The sequence below is a fragment of the Solea solea genome, chromosome 8 (assembly GCF_958295425.1).
Source record: "Solea solea chromosome 8, fSolSol10.1, whole genome shotgun sequence".
Lineage (NCBI taxonomy): Eukaryota > Metazoa > Chordata > Actinopteri > Pleuronectiformes > Soleidae > Solea > Solea solea.
The window spans coordinates 14,967,011-14,983,046 of NC_081141.1; the positions used below are offsets into that span (position 1 = coordinate 14,967,011).

The 16,036-nt window shown below is 42.5% G+C and overlaps 1 protein-coding gene across 5 annotated transcripts in view; it reads right to left on the bottom strand.

The window, feature by feature from the left end:
- Positions 1-995: 995 nt before the first annotated feature.
- Positions 996-16,036, bottom strand: part of slc20a2 (solute carrier family 20 member 2) — a 41,987-nt gene continuing 26,946 nt past the window's right edge. For 4 of the 5 annotated variants that reach the window (XM_058635447.1, XM_058635449.1, XM_058635451.1 and 1 more), the window contains exons 4-11: positions 15,318-15,403; positions 14,343-14,439; positions 12,682-12,801; positions 11,382-11,606; positions 10,449-11,085; positions 9,827-10,012; positions 7,020-7,104; positions 996-2,907 (exon numbers count right to left, since the gene is read on the bottom strand). In XM_058635447.1, the coding sequence (XP_058491430.1) occupies positions 2,743-2,907; positions 7,020-7,104; positions 9,827-10,012; positions 10,449-11,085; positions 11,382-11,606; positions 12,682-12,801; positions 14,343-14,439; positions 15,318-15,403 (1,601 nt within the window). In that variant the 3' untranslated portion in view covers positions 996-2,742. Of the gene's footprint in view, positions 2,908-5,176; positions 5,262-7,019; positions 7,105-9,826; positions 10,013-10,448; positions 11,086-11,381; positions 11,607-12,681; positions 12,802-14,342; positions 14,440-15,317; positions 15,404-16,036 lie in introns of all 5 variants that reach the window. The other variant, XM_058635448.1, reaches the window with a different exon arrangement.

Here is a 16,036-nt window from a genome sequence, read left to right on the forward strand (position 1 = left end):
AGATATTAGCAGTTATATTAAGTGTCATAATGACATCTGGGGGGAATTATGAGCCTTAAAGTTGAACCATTTCTCAATCATTCCCGTATAAAGCGTCTTCCTGTAAGAATTTGAGCGCGCCTGCTCTGTGTCGCCCCTCGTGTAACACACAGCCAACAGAGTCAAAGGATATGAGCATCAAGAGTCATCAAAATCTGCCAAAACAAGGACACACAAATGTCCACACAGTCCACACAGTTTTAATATCGACTTTGTCCACTACAAAGATTTCGCTTCCAGCGGTCCTGGTTTTAGCGAGACGCGAGTCCTGCTCTCACGGCCCATGATCAAAGCAGTGTAGGGAAACAAAATTACAAAGTGTTTTTCATCGAAAATTTGAAAAATAAAAATGGTAAAATTTTCAAAATCTGATCTACTCGCCACCCGACACTTCAATCTACATGTTACTGAGGACACACCGGGCACCGGCTCACCCCATTCCCCCACTCCCCCATCAAACCTCAGCGTGTCCTCCAAAGTGTCTGGAAGCTCATCCAGGTTAAAACTCAGATATGGTAGAAAAATATATATAGTCTTGATGAAATTTCTCTAGTTATTCTCTTCATTACTGAATTGCACCCATACATGTACGTAGTAGCAGTGTAAAGTGACGGGGATCATGATTCATACTACAAACAAAAACAATAACAGGTCACTGTGCACACTTGCTCTTTCTGGTTTTTTTTTTTTGCACTTAAAAATTCATGGTTAATAGATTTGTCTTTCATTGGCATCATTAGGCAACAGTTGTTTGTTTTTTTTTCTTCAGACACTACAATATGGTTACGATGTAAACACCACAGTATTCAATTATTATTTACCGTAACTGCACAAAAATAGAACACAATGTTACAAGGCAAGTGGTTACTTAAGCATAGATTCGTTCATGAGACGAAAAAAAACAAGAAAAAGTGAAATTAGGAAACGCACCACAAGAACAAAAAAAAAGTAACAATAATAACAATAATAATAAAAAAAAGCTTCATTTTGTTCATTTACAGGTCAGGTGACCCTGTTAAAAAGCTGGTGATGATCAGTACAATCCCGCCCCCACCGAAATACCAACTTATTCAAACATAATGATCCTAACTCAGAAGTTGTGTGATATTCTTGTGACGTGAGCAGCCTGAACAAAAACAACGAGTTCACTTGAACCTAAGACGCCACGAGTAACCGTTGTTTGAGGAGCTACAAGTGTGGCTGAGGTCGAATCCCCTGGTTCATCCATCACTTCTGCATAACTGGCTGAGTTTATAATACAAGCGTATTGTGTAGTGTTTTTGATACGACACCTTTGGAGGTCCATCAGTGACGGGGAGCCCTCAGTATGAGGAAATTACTCTTATACAGACGCAGATATGTGAACATTCTGGCATTTAATGGTTTTGTTTTTTTTTTATGTTTTGGCTTCTGCTGCACCTTGATATCGTTACTTGAAATTGGCAGGTTGGCATGGCAACGTCACGGCTTACTTTGGCATGGCGCGGCTCTCAAAAGAGCGACTCCGCGGCGCGGGAAACTTCCCGTCAACACTGTTCAATTTACTTGAATTGGGGAGGGAAAAAAAAAATAAAGAAAAAGTTATCTCCAGTTATTGTTTTAAATACTTTTTCCATTCACTATACATCTGCCAACTGCTGATATAACAGCCCGTCAAGTGTGTGTTAATGTGTGCGTGATAAACCATATTAATATGACATCATGACAAGTTAACGCACCCCCCCAAACACAACATTAAATACAATCCATGATCCCCTATTCCACCCCCAAACTCTTCAGGACAGTATTTACAGTACAAATTACAGTATAATACATCATTAAAAATATGAGATCCATCTCTAAAAACATAGGGGAGCTTCTGACAAAGGAAAAAAAAAAAAAAAAAAAAAAGAAGAATCTCGAGCAAATCAGGTTGCTACGGTAACGTGGAAAATAACTAAGTGGACCGACAGTGCCACCACCCCTTCTGAGGCATTGTTTCTTGTTATTTGGCCCCAGTTGTACCTGGTGAGCATTTGAAAGGTGAGATGTTGGATGGGTTGGTTGACCACACTCATCTTTTTTTTCCTTTTTCTTTTTGTTGTTTTTTTTTAAAGCAAGCTGCAATACAACAAATCACACGCAGTCAAATACGACGATATGTACAGTTGTTTTGTTTTTTTTCGGAATAATTATAAGCACTGGACCGACTATGCTAATGTTTGTCACTGGGTTTTGATCGTTTGTCGTGTGCAATCTGGATTTCTCATGATTTATCTATTATAAGAAGAAGAAATGGAGGGGGGGGGGGGGAATGGCTGCCACTGTTCCTCCAACAACTCTTTGTTAAACCGTTGTTGGAAATCTTGGTATATTTGCCTTATGTACAGCACGTTGAATGGTCCAGTGAACAGGATGGTTGCACATCCAAGAAGGAGAATGAATAGAATTGGATAAGTGAAACTCAAAAAAAGATCTCTGGACTATATAGAGCCAGGAAGCGTGTTAACCAACCCTCCTCACATCCACAGTACAACCAAGTCCACCTCAAACCTCTGCAGCTCCCTGCCTCTCTTCACCATCACTCTCACTTGTTTTAGTTTCCTCATTTCCTTCTCATCTGCACCAGCTACGATTTTTACTCAAGCCTCCCCCTCTCTCTCTCCCTCTCTCTGCCTGACTCACTTCCTTTCCTCCGGTGTTCTCCCTCCCAGCCACACGTCCTCAGACGTAGGGCAGGATTCCATATACAAACAGGGCCATGACGGCAGCGCTGAACAGGCCGGCCACAGGCACCGTGACGAACCACGCCAGGAAGATGTTCCGGAAGAGGCGCCAGTCCACTGCTTTCTTGGAGCGGATCCAGCCCACGGCCACGACCGAGCCCACCTGGACGCCACGGCCGGAGGAAAAGAAAGGAGAAACAATCAGCAGTGGAAATGTTTGAAGTGGTTAACTGACAGTGAAGAGCTGCAGGCATGTTCAGGCTTTCCTAATGACGGAGGGCAACTCACTGTGTTCCTGCTCGTGTTCTGTTTAAAAGGATCTTTTTTTATTCCTTTTAAATTAAAAACATGGTCATTTGACCCCATATTTGTCCCCCTTTATCGACTGTGTGCTTCCCACAGGAGAAGCGCCGTGTTACCGGATGGTATTACCCGTGTGTTTGGTCGGTAAACAGCGCGTTGGACAGAGGAGCTTTGTTGAAACGTTTACACAATCTCATGTCACGCGTTATTTTCCCTGCAAATCAGCCAGCGCGTGTTGCTGTCAAACGAGGACAGAGGCGCAGCAGTAATGAAATGTTTCAGGTACTTTGAGGGCAATCGTTATGTTTTCATCTGAACAGAAAAGCCTGTGCACAGCCTTCAGCTCCTCAAAACCAGCTCAGTCCAAAGTGACTGTTAGTTGGAGCAAGCAGGTTAGAGTAGTTACCGCTGCCGTGTTCAATCTGAGAGTGTGGAAGTCTGACCCTGGCAGCTCAGCTGGACTAAAAGTTAAAATACTTTGTGGAACAAATTCAATCGTTTTTAGTTTTTTTTTTCTAACCTGCAAATGTCAGACTTCCACAAATGCATTCTTCACTCACCTTTATAAAAAAGGAAAAAAAAATAAATCACAGTACAACCGAGTGACAATTACTCCTGGAGGACACATTTTTCATTCGTACATTGCAGACACGTCAAACACGTTGGAGTGGAATGTGCAGGGACTCGTTTCAGCTCTGACGACACCGCAGGTGGGTGGGAATTCAACTGGGTTCAATTTTCCTGTTACAACAGCCGGCAGAAAAAAACGCAAACACCTTCTCTCTCTCACGCTCACACGTACGTGTGACAGGTCAGGGGTGATGCGGTCATGTTTGTAGTTGAAAAGAATGACCGTGCCGTTAAAGGCGATCGCTGTAATTCAAAGACAAGTCTTCGTTAAGAACTATCCAACAAACAGAGCTGAAACGGCAGCGTGAGCTCAGTGTTTACGCTGCTCGCCGCCTGCAGAGCTTTTTGAAACAATGAGTCACTGTACACAATCAGACCATAGCGCTCCACATGGCGAGGCTGGGCATCATTTTGGTTTAACCTCCAAACAAGTTACAGGGGAAAAGAGAGAACATGTTGAAATGGTCACAGACGCTAAACCAAAATGGATGCCCATTACTTCTCACTCTTCTTACACACTCAGCCACAACGGAGTTGGCAGATGTTGTTGGACACGTTTAAAAACGTCAGTGCCACTTTTAGAAATTCCTTTCACTGAAAATCTCCTTTGCAAGTAGGAATGGGAAAACACTCGAAGTCCATGTAACTCAACAAATCTTAAAAAAGGTCAATTTCACTGTGTTATAGACACATTTTATGTGAACTTTTCATATTGTCCCATGTCCCTGATTACAGATGATCTTTTTGGTCGAACAACATCTGCCGCTTCCTCAGAAACACTAAATCAATCAAATTACCACGACATTAGATCTTTGATATCAGTACATTTAGCATTTGGGCAGAGCGGGTGATTATCCAAGGTTTTAGGGGGGAAAAAGAGAAAAGATTTTTGGAGGTGAGAAAGAAAATAATGTATGGATGGCAATGTTGATGTTTAGACAATTGATCATCAGCAATTAAAACACCAGTTTTGTGTCTTGTGCAGCCTCTCTTTGGACATCGTTCAGCTACAAAGTTAAACAAACTTAACGTTTAAAAAGGTATGTCACTTTTATTTTGAGCTATTATTCACACTTACATCTGACCTCAACCTTTCTCCTACCAGTCTCTGGTATAAGCTGCCTGTTTGGTAAAATTAGTGGCTGCTTGATTAAAGATTAAATATCTTCAAAGAGTTATTATTTTTGCTGTTTTTTACAGGTACACAAATTCATATATGATATATACATATAGATATATAAACGTACAGCACATTTACATATTTGATGTATCTCTAAACACCCTGCAGAGTGATTCTTTTTCTTATTTAAAAAAAATAAAAAAAAAATGAATAAGCTTTTTGGTAGATTTTCCCGCCACAGAAAAAACTGCACAAGAGGCAAAAACTTCGGGAGTTGGGATTGGCGATTGTCAGCGATTGTCAGCTACAGGTGAAGCGATGGAGTGGAGCTCATGGTGTGCTCCCTCTAGAACAGCTTCACTACCAAAGACTCCAATACCTTGCAGTGGGTGGAGCTTACTGGGATGCCCACATTTGATGCAACAAGCACCGTTAGCGCACTCATTACTTCAATGCAAAATCCGCTGTGAAGATAGATGAGTGGAGAGACACAGAGAAAGATGGAGGGGGGGAGGGAGGGAAGGGAGGGTGAAAAAAAAAACAGTAGAAAACAGGTGAGAAGGTTGGGTCAGGGGAAAAGGCTGTGTTTTCTGGCGGGGGGTGGGAGGGGGGTGGAGTCTGCTTACAGCCAAGCACAGGAGGGTGGAGGACCCACATACCAAACCATGCCAGTAGTGACAGGGCAACAAAAAATGGAAAAGAGTTGGTGAAATGAGGGAACAGAGGATGAGACATCATGTCGATGTTGACGCTGCTGCTGCTACGTCTTCCCGCCTGGATTCCGATGTTCCTGTAAAGAGCAGGGGAGAGGGGCTGCACGCTGCTGCTGATGCTGCTGCTGAGGGTGTGAGTTCTAGCGATTTTTACATGTTCAGATTATTCTGGGTTTGGTTTTTTTCCCCCTCACACTTTTGACGTTTCATATACTTTAAAAAGTCATTTCTAGTATCTGGGGAAAAACAAATCAACTGTGGCATTGCTCACTGAAACGCTTCTCTGCATTACTGACGCAATAACACACTCAAGGCCGCGCAGTTGCGCTGCACGGCAGCGCGGCCGTGATGTGGGCAGAGAAGATATCACAACCATGCGGATGTTCAGTACAGCAGCACGACCCTGAGTGTGATTTTGCTTTTTATACTTCCACTATGGCGTTTCATCCACAGACGCTTAGGGCAGCAGACTTAACCAGGAGCGCCGTCAGTGACAACTGTAAAATGTTCCACCGCAGAACCACATTCAGTCCACTTTAAAACTGATTTCACTTCAAAAAAGGTCAAGAACTGGCTGTAAACAATTGCAGCAACTTTTCATATACGCGGTCTCAATAAGGCCAGACTGTTTTAGAGCTTATGAGTTTTTATTTTTACTGTACACGTGTTATTCTTTATATCAGGAGATGTCCACTATGTCTCACTGCATTGTCCTCGATAAATAAAAATTGATTGATCAGTTTAATTAACTTTTTTTTTTCTCTAAAGCTGACAATAAGAAGCTACAACAGATAATTATAATATTTTGTTTTTTATTGAATCAAATATTTGGCTCTGCCAACAAAAATAGTTAAGCAACTGCACCGACTCCACCAGCATGTTGCCTAGCAACACAATAAGCATATAATCCTGCACACACAGCAGGTCATAGCTTGCTACTTTGATTCATGCATTTATTTGTCTGTTAAGAGTTGCTTTGGTGGTTTGTACGAATCCGTCTTATTTACAGCTGCTCTATCGTTTCTATCACATCTCTCAGTCAGTGGGCTCAGGTAACATTTTAGATCTGCAACATGTGTGTTCAAGGCACATCATAAACCAGCACGATCTCTGCATGTTTATATCTAATGTCCCGCTCTCCTGATGACCTTTTATTATTATTATTCAACTCCACTTTCAAGAAACAGGCCAATTATTTCATGTCCTTTTTTAAGAGTAATGCCACTATGTTGCCAGATCCCAGCAATGACATGATCATAAGTGAGGGGAATGCAAAGAGAGACAGAATTATTACAAATGGTGTAAAAGAGCCAGATTCAGAGGTGATTATAAACATGTGGATTAACGGACAAATCCACTGACATAATCTGAATGGGGAAACACAAAGATTTGTACTGAAGTATGTGTGAATGCGGCCCAGCGCCCTCAGAGGCAGTGTGAGCTCCCTGTCCCCTGGAGACGCCTGTGGGAAGGAAGTGAGAAACCAGCTGGAGGTCCACTCAGCCATACCTTGCAGTGTGTGGTACTGACAGGGATTCCGATATTGGAAGCCAACACGACTGTGAGTGCAGAAGCCAGTTCAATAGTGAATCCACTGTGGAGGAGGAAAGGGGGGGGGGGGAGTAGGGGGAGGGGGAGTGGGGGCAAAGAAACACCCTTCATTGTTATGTCTAGGAACGTGCAGCTGATGGCACGGTCTTCACCATATTCCATCCACATTAACCACAGTAAACAGGGTTAAATATGCTAAACGCACACGTACGCACACACACACACACACACACACACACACAAACACAAACACACAGTTTAAAGAGCATAGCTGTGTTATGTAAGCGAGTTTCTGCACTGCTTTGAGCTGACTCGGAGACACTTTGTCTAAGGCCGTGTCCCAATTCTAGAACATTATTCACACTTTGACACGGACCAGTGGGAACAGTGGAGGAGGGAAATCATTCCCACAGGGGAAAGAGTCACCGGTGGAAAGATAAATGGAGAGAAACTGGGTGAATGAGAAACAAGCGTGAGACTAAATCATTAGCTTCCACTGACATTACATACAAAATTATTTAAAAAAATAAAATAAAATAAAATAAACAAAAAATAAATGTGCGCCAGGTAGGTCGAGTAGGTAAAAGGTAAAAAAATATTACACACAACAGCACAATAATACAAGTAGGTTTCTTTACTTAATTCATGTCAGCTCTCAAATATCATCAAGTAAACATGCAAATACTTGGAAAAAAAAACCCTCATTGATTCAAAACCAGTCAGTCAAGTCTGGGATCTGTTTAATATTATGTGTAATCTGAAATTGGGAGTGGATTAAAATAGCCAAACTGGTATTTCAATCAGCCAGGAAGGAACAACAAACATCCCATGTGTATTTTATGAACTTTCTGTGTGAATGGATTACAAACATCACTGCCAGGAACTGAGAGAGGGCTGCTAATGTTACATTAGTTAAGACAAACAGTTTGGTTGTGACACCTTGTGAATGTTTAACTGGCGCCAGCTGGGTCTGGATCTGCCAATAGGGGTTTGAGTCCAGCATTTCTAGACTCTTCACGGATGCAAATTCTTTCAAATGTTAAATGGTCTTTGGTTGAGTCTGGGTGGGTTTGGGCACAGATATACGGACACATGTGTTAAGCTGTCGTCTTATTCTTCTGTGCCAAGATCAGCTCAAGTCTGGTCCGACTGACGATCCCATCAGCAGATCCCAGACAGTTAGATTCACAGCATCAATCCCTAATGTAGCTGAACATGAGAACTGCTCTAAATGATGAAGCTCTACATTTCAATTTAACTTTTTTACTGCTTTGATACACTGCGAGGAAACACAAGCGTTCCTATTCTTCCTGTACTTTGATTTATGGAAACAGACGCTGGAGAAAAGCAAAGCCTTTATAAAAGTGAAGCAGAGCTAATTTGTCTTAAAGTCCTGGCAGAAAAAAAAACCCAAAAACTAAGCTGGTGTCAGAGGAAGAGAAACTAAGAAAAGAAAGAAGGTGCACAGAGAGTAAAAGCGCACAAAAAGAGGAGAAATTAACAAAAAAAGCAGGGGAAGTAATTAGGGGTGAGTCTGACAACCACTGTGGGGGAAAGATTTAGAGGTGAGACACCTACAAACAAAAAAAGACACAGTGAGGAGAGAAAAACAGGAAAGACTGAAGAAAAGAAGAGGTGAGGAATGAAGAGGGTTAACCACAAAAAAAGGGAGATTTACAGAAGAGAGCAGGAAGGAATATAAAAAAGGAGGAGAAAGATGGATGGGAAAAAAAAGTGCAGACTGGTGTTGCTCTTTGTGGTTGGAGAGGAGAGGCCAGGATTCCCACTGTGGCTTTGTCCCTCCCTCCCTCTTCCCCTCTCTCACCCCTCCTGCTCTTTACCTCCCCAACCAGAACCCCAAACTACTTTGTGTAACCCTGTCTGATGTTTCTGCCAGGCAACACCACGCACGCACGCACACGCACATAAAAAAGTAGCTGGAACAATTAAGACTTTCTCATGCGTGCCAACTCCTTAACTGTACATTCACCACACAGAGAGCCTGATACGATACAAACATCCCAGAGGCACAAACACACACACACACACACTCTTCAGCAACGGTGTGGGAAGACGAGGACAACAGCACACAGAGAGACAGGCAGAGAAATATATCGATTTTAAGGACAAGGGAACAGCAGTAAGTGGCTAACCATGTGTGTGATGTTCATTGCTTAGGTTGTGGGTTAAAAAGAAGTTAAAACGACTTGGTTACGTGACGGGAATGTATTAAAATGACTTGTTATGCAAGCATGTAAAATGTGTTCATCTACAGATACAATAGTGTACACTGGGGTTATTATACAGAGGTCCAGAGAGAGGTCCAGATCAATGCTGCGACTGGTCAGAAAGCATTAATGTACCTGTGACAAAGCACTCCAGGCAACACGGCTGACACGGTAAAAGCGCTCCGTGTTGCCATCGATAGACGCCCTTCACTGTCGGCGCAGTGGGAAATGTCTGAGTGCAAATTGAATGGCAATTACTTGTTCAATAGTGTTTAACGGCAATATTAAATGAGCAGTGTGTGTGTGTGCGTGTCCTAGAACAGCTGGGTGCGCGCGAGCACTTACCGAGGAAGCTGGAGCAGCGGACGGACTTGTGTGTGTGTGTGTGTGTGTGTGTCAGCAAGTTGTGGCTCTTTGGAACAAGTGAAACTCTACATCTTGGAAGAGTTCACCTCTGACACAGTACAGAAGCCCCACTGTTCCACAACCACACACCCCCTCCCCCCCCCGCCCTCTCCCCCACGGAGACTCTCTCACCTTGAAGGAGTGATGGGAGTCAGGTCCTTGCCCATGGTCTGAATGACGCGGCGACCCCACACCCACAGCCCCAAGCAGATGCCCACGCCGCCGTAAAACAGCAGCCAGATGGGAGTGGTGGCATCCTGCATCACGCCGCCCTGTTCGTAGATCATCCACAGCGCCACCAGAGGCCCGATAGCGTTACTGCAAAGGTGAGAAAACAGATCTCAGCTCTACTCGAGTAGCTATACGATAGGAAATTAGATTAAAGAGCATGTTCAAGTCGTATGTTGCTACGGAATACAGATTAAATACAAAAATGGACAAAGTCTTCTGGTTGTGAAGTAAAGCCTATGTAGCAGTTAGCTTTAACTTAAATCCTGAGGAGTTGGTGTTCTAAATCACTAGTTTCAGTTAGGTACCATTCAAATCTTGACGCTTCTAAGCGGGTTTGTTTTGAAACCAGGATAACCATGTCCATTTTTATATCCATTCTGTGCTACTGACAAAATAATTGCATATGTATTTTAAATGGGACATGGAAGGGAAACAAGCAATGATTATTGAAATACACAGCATTTTAAACAGACCACTGTTCAATAATGGTGTTATCTGTGTTGCAAGCAGCAGGAGGCAGCACCTGACATCATTGCCTCCGTGAGCAAAGGACCCAAAGCAGGCAGTGAGGATCTGCAGGAAGTGGAAAAGCTGGAACACCTCAGGCTTGTCTTTCTCCTCCAGCTCCTCCTCTCCCAGGTCGTCCATGGGCTCTGGAGCCGGAGCCCCTTCTTCCTCCACCCCCTCCAGCTCTGTGGCCAGCTTCATCTCCACCCCTCCCTCCTCTGCCTCAATTTCTGCCTCGGCGACAGCGTTACAGTACGATGAGTAGCTATCATAGCGTATTCTCTTCTTGGAGTAGGACACGCTGTTGCTCCTGCCACCTCCCTCGCCCACCAGCTTTTCACTGTCGTCGCGTGACTCCGTGCGCAGGAGCGGCTGCACCGGCATACCGCATATCGCTGCCGTGTAGCAGGTGTAGCTGTTGTTGCGGCGCAGCAGGCGGTAGTTGTTGTCGCCGGGGCCGGAGCTGGAACCTGTGCGGTCGCTCTCATCCATGCGGCCCAGGTGTATTTTGTGAAGCAGGTCTTTATAGAGACCCGAGTCCTTATGTACTGTGTGGTAGACCTGGCCATCGCTGCGCATGGGGCCGTCGAAGCTGAAACTGCCATTTGAGACGGGTGACTTGAGGCAACCGTTGGTCATTGAGTGAGTCCGACCTGGGGGACAGAAAAGCAGACGTGAATTCAATTTCTGATGATAATCAAAGCAAAGGCACATTGATAGTCTCTTCTAATCAAGAGACATAAACGAGAGAAATCACAGAAGCTGCGTCCTAAAAAGAAAGATTTGAGCTAGGGGAGATTTTCAATTACATTTCTTGTTATAAAAGGAGGAAAATTGTATTTTATAATAACAAATGGAGAGATTAACTTATCTAGCTGTAGTAAATGTGGTCAAAGCTATGGGAAAGAAAAGGTTTTGAAAAAAATGGTTATGGTGATTTCAATTTTACCGTAAACCCGGCCGTTTGGCAGGATGGAGCTTCCATTAGCCAGGTTGTTGAGCTCTCCACTGGACTGACGGGTTCCGCCGCCCCCAGTGAGCGGCAACACGGCCTCATCTGTTCCCTTGGCTCCTGGAAGCTCCTTAAAGACGGGACTTTCCTCCTCCTCTTCAGGTATCTTGTCCAGGCTCTCGTCAGAGATCCGAGACAAAGCCTGCTCCTTCTTTAGACGACCTGAAGGAAAGCAAGGGATTTAATCTGTGTTTACCGAGTCCAATTATAGGCTGTAATTAAAAAAATGGAAGGAGTCTTATGGTTTTATCGGTACGGTCAACCAGGGGGCAACTTGCAAAAAGAATTGTGCGAAGGAAGCCTATGGCAACACAAGCCTTCTCTTCACTCAATTTATAAAGTCAGTAAACATTTTCCAGGGGAGTTAATGGTCTAAATCTCTAGTTTTCGCTCTTCAGTGAAATTTAAATTTGATATATTATGTTCCCATTTATATTGCACATATACAGTGCTATTATGTACATTCTAATTTCTTGTATGATAAAGTAGCATAAAGAAAAATGAGTAAGGCAAGACATTTTAGAATTTGGTGGAAATATATATAGAATTTGTTTTCATCATAGTGGTGTGTGGAACAATACTAAAATATTAATACTTTTGATGCCAGACATTTATGTTGTAGGATAGATTCTCATCTTTTAAATAATATATTTCAGTCATTTGGGGTAAATGTTCTAACTTTGTCTTTGGGTTGTCGCAGTAATGACAGGTTCTTGTTTATCCTCTAGACAGACTAACTGCTTTGCTCATGTCCATTGTTCGATCCACAGTGTATTTAATGTGTCATGTGCTTTATAGTGTTGTCTGCGTTGCTGCTGGCTTGTTTTTCCATTACAGAAACGATTCTTAACCTTGATCTGAGAGCTTTCCGCACTGCAGGCGATCACCCTAACCCCTTACATCTGGTCAAGCAGCTATATGACCAAAAATTCCAAGTGTCGCTGTGAACTCTGTATTGTGTTCCAGTTACTTTGCAGTTTTTTTTTTGTCTTTGTTTTTTTTTGGTTTTAGTGGCTCTGGCAGAGGCCAGTACGAAAACACATCCGTTGGCATCCAATGTTTGGTGTCAGAGCACAGAGTGTGCAAGCAGAGGCTGAAGCTCTGTTGTTGTGGGCCAGAAAGCTGGGCTTTGAGACGGCGTGAGAAAGACTTAACACACACACACATACACACTCACTCAGAGACAAAGACACACACACACACAAACACACACACAGGGAGAGGGAGAGATACGTACTTGCTATTTTCCTCCTCATCCAAGGACACACGACAAACCAGACCACAGCTGCACAGACCAGTGACCCGGCTAAAGTTATGAGAAAGATGGCCCACACTGGTAGCATCTCTATCCCGAGCACTGCAATTAATTAAAATTACACAGGGGTTTAAGACATTGATATATTTTAAAAGAAACACAAGAAAACATTTTATATCTTAAAATCCTTTTGATCCTCTTTTAACGGACTTAAAATACGGGAGAAGAGTGATTCTAACGTTCTCACTCTGCAATGTGAACCCTTTGGTAACTTTGGTGAGCAGGTATGAACACAGTGACAAGTGCAAGTCAGAGTCAAACAGCATGACCGTTGAACAGTGTGTTTCAAGGGCGAGCCAAATGAAGCTCTAGCATTAGGTTCTACTCTGTTGTATGCTTCAATCAGCGTTCCATTCTCATACTCCCCATTTTTATCTCCCTTTCAAGCATGCAAACCCCCAATAACTGTGTCAACAGCTGTTCTTATCTGTCCCCAAAGTGCTACAACGGATCTGCCTCATTCAGCAGGGCCGAACAATTCATTGCTTTAAAATTAAAAGTGCAATTTGTTTGCATGTACCTTTTACTGTGTGGTTTGCATCATGTTAAAAGACATGTCTGATGTAAAGTCCTGACCATGCTTTTCTCAATAAAAGAAAATGATCAACAATGCAATTAGCAAATTGCAGAGGCTGCAGTTTATGATATACCTTATGCAACACGGTTATAATGTGGACATTTTGACAGCTTCATGTGGTCACGCTCCATTATGTTTTTATTAGGCAGTACACAGCGATGATTAAGCTGAAGTAGGCCTTCAGCAATGAATCAACTGATTATTTATCAGTTACTAAATCAAATCGGCAACAATTTTGCTAATAGATGAAACAATTTGAGAGTTTCTGTAATTTCAGCTCCTTAAATACGACTTATATTCTGGTTTCTAGTTTGGGCGTGTGGTCATTTTAAGGTTTGAAAAACAATGACATGTTCCACCAAGCAACTAACTAAGCAACCAATTTATCGATTAATCAAAACAAGTAATGAGAGAGGAACTGATAATGAGAAACAATCTTTAGCTGTAGTCCTAAACAGAAGCTTGATTTAAAATTTTGTATCACAAATCAAATCGTAATCACAACAAAATATGTTTTATCCAAATCGTTCAGCCCATTAGATCATCTTGTTGCCATATTTTTAAATATGCCGCCTCCTTCAGCCTTAGTCCTTCTGCACAGCTGTTCCGCTCATCCTTCACCTCCCTAACACACTCTCTCTCTTCCAAGTCTCATCTGATCCATCATCAGTCTCACCAGGACTCTAACCACCATCACCATCTGGGATTTTCTAGTTTCTGCTCAGAAGATTTCATATCTTCCCCATGGTGTCACAGCTCCTAAAACTCTTAAAAAATGATTAGATTATTATTCCGTTTAATCTGAAATGAATTCATTTCTCATTCATTGGTCCCTCCTGGGCAAAAGTTACACAGTGCTCTTGTCACACCTTCAGACGGAATGTTGCGCAAGCAAATGTCATTAGCACCGTCACTGAGACCGAGATGATAATTTGATCATATGTCGGTGTCAGACTAAATAAACGTAGGCAACATCTGTCACGAAGAACTGCAGCTCAGCACTTACATGGGGCTCCAGTGTACATGATGGAAAACGTGTTGATCCCAATGGTGGTGGCATAGAAGAGGGGCAGCGCTCGCAGGCCATTAGGGACAGAGTCATCCTGAGGAGAAAATCACACATTCACTGCGTTACTAACACCTTAGTTATTTAAAACATTAAAAGAAAACTATAGGAGTGACGCCAGGATCTGTTGATACTCGACGTTGTGATATTAGTATGAAAAGAAAAAGGTATCAAGCCTTTACTACTCACACTACAATTTATTACAGAGGTTAGAAGTTAAGCTGAGGAGTAACGGAACTGTCAATGTTCATATGTTTTGTCTCCCATCTTTGTTGTTTTTTGTTGTCGTCATTGTTATTTTACATTGCTGTTTTGTGTTGCCATCAACCTGCCAAAGGAATGATGATGGAAATTAGGCACTGGCTATAATCTTGTATTTTTACATGAAAATGTCTCATAATGTGCCTGGTCCCTATTTCAAATAACTAAATAAATAATTCAAAAAAAGATATTTTTAGACAACGGTTGGTTTACAGGGGGCCTGGTGTAGAAACAGGACCAACCAACTCCGATACAAGAATCCAAACCAAACCGGTAATCTGAATTTCATTACGCAGCAAATGTCACCACAGTGCAGATACAGCATAATAAAATGATCAAGTATTCTGACTTGTAGCTATAAAGAGATTACAGAGTGACCGCAAAATCGTCCACCAAGTCATTAAAACAATAAACCTGCACTTGTGACCTCAGGATGATCCAGAACACTTTTCTCGTTTCCTGTTGTGTAGCAACAGATCTGCAAGTTATTGACCTTATCTGTGCTGAAGATCTCAGTGCGTACACAAGTACATGTGTGTTCTATTGTTTATAATGAGTCGCTCGGACACATTGATTCTGATTTTAAGCACAAAGGTCACATGATTGGACAAGAATGACAGGAGCTGGACGGGGAGCTCGTCTCTGCGAGTTCACCTTGCTGAGGATGAAGTGTCTGATGAGCAGGAAGAGGAGTCCAGACATGAGTCCAGAGAGCAGAGGGGAGATGAACCACGAAGCCACTGAGGAGGGAGGAGAAAATATAAAATCAGGAAATCATCAATCAGCATCACTTACCAACACACTCTCCTCGTGTGAACAATAGGTAGTGTGAGCGATGCGGCGGATCAGTGACAACACAGTCGCACACTGCACATGCATCCTCTGTGGCCCAGGCTTTCCTCTTCCACTTTATAGATAATATAAGCTGCATTTTCAGAGAGTGGCTAGAATTTAGGATGTGAAGTATGTAATGCAGCATATTTACCCAGTAAAAGGTGTCAATCCTTTTCATTAGAAATTATAATTAATGACAACTGATCACATGTGGTAATGCTTTAAAATGTTTCGAATCTACGGTGTTATAGAATATTGAACTGAAGCTCAACTTAAAAGTGATTATATTGCAAATCAAAGCACAATATCTGACAGAAAAATCATGTCTTAAAATGGCCAAGAAAGCGGACATGGCCAACTAAAACATTCTGCATCCAAACCCTACAGCAGGTGAACTGGGAATACCTCATTGTGCTTTTATTTAGTCTATTTACAATTGGAATATGTGTAATATTGTTCATATTCATATAAATAGTATGTAATGTAATGTCTAATACTGCATGTGTATGCTGTGGATGTACATTTGCAGAAATAGGGGT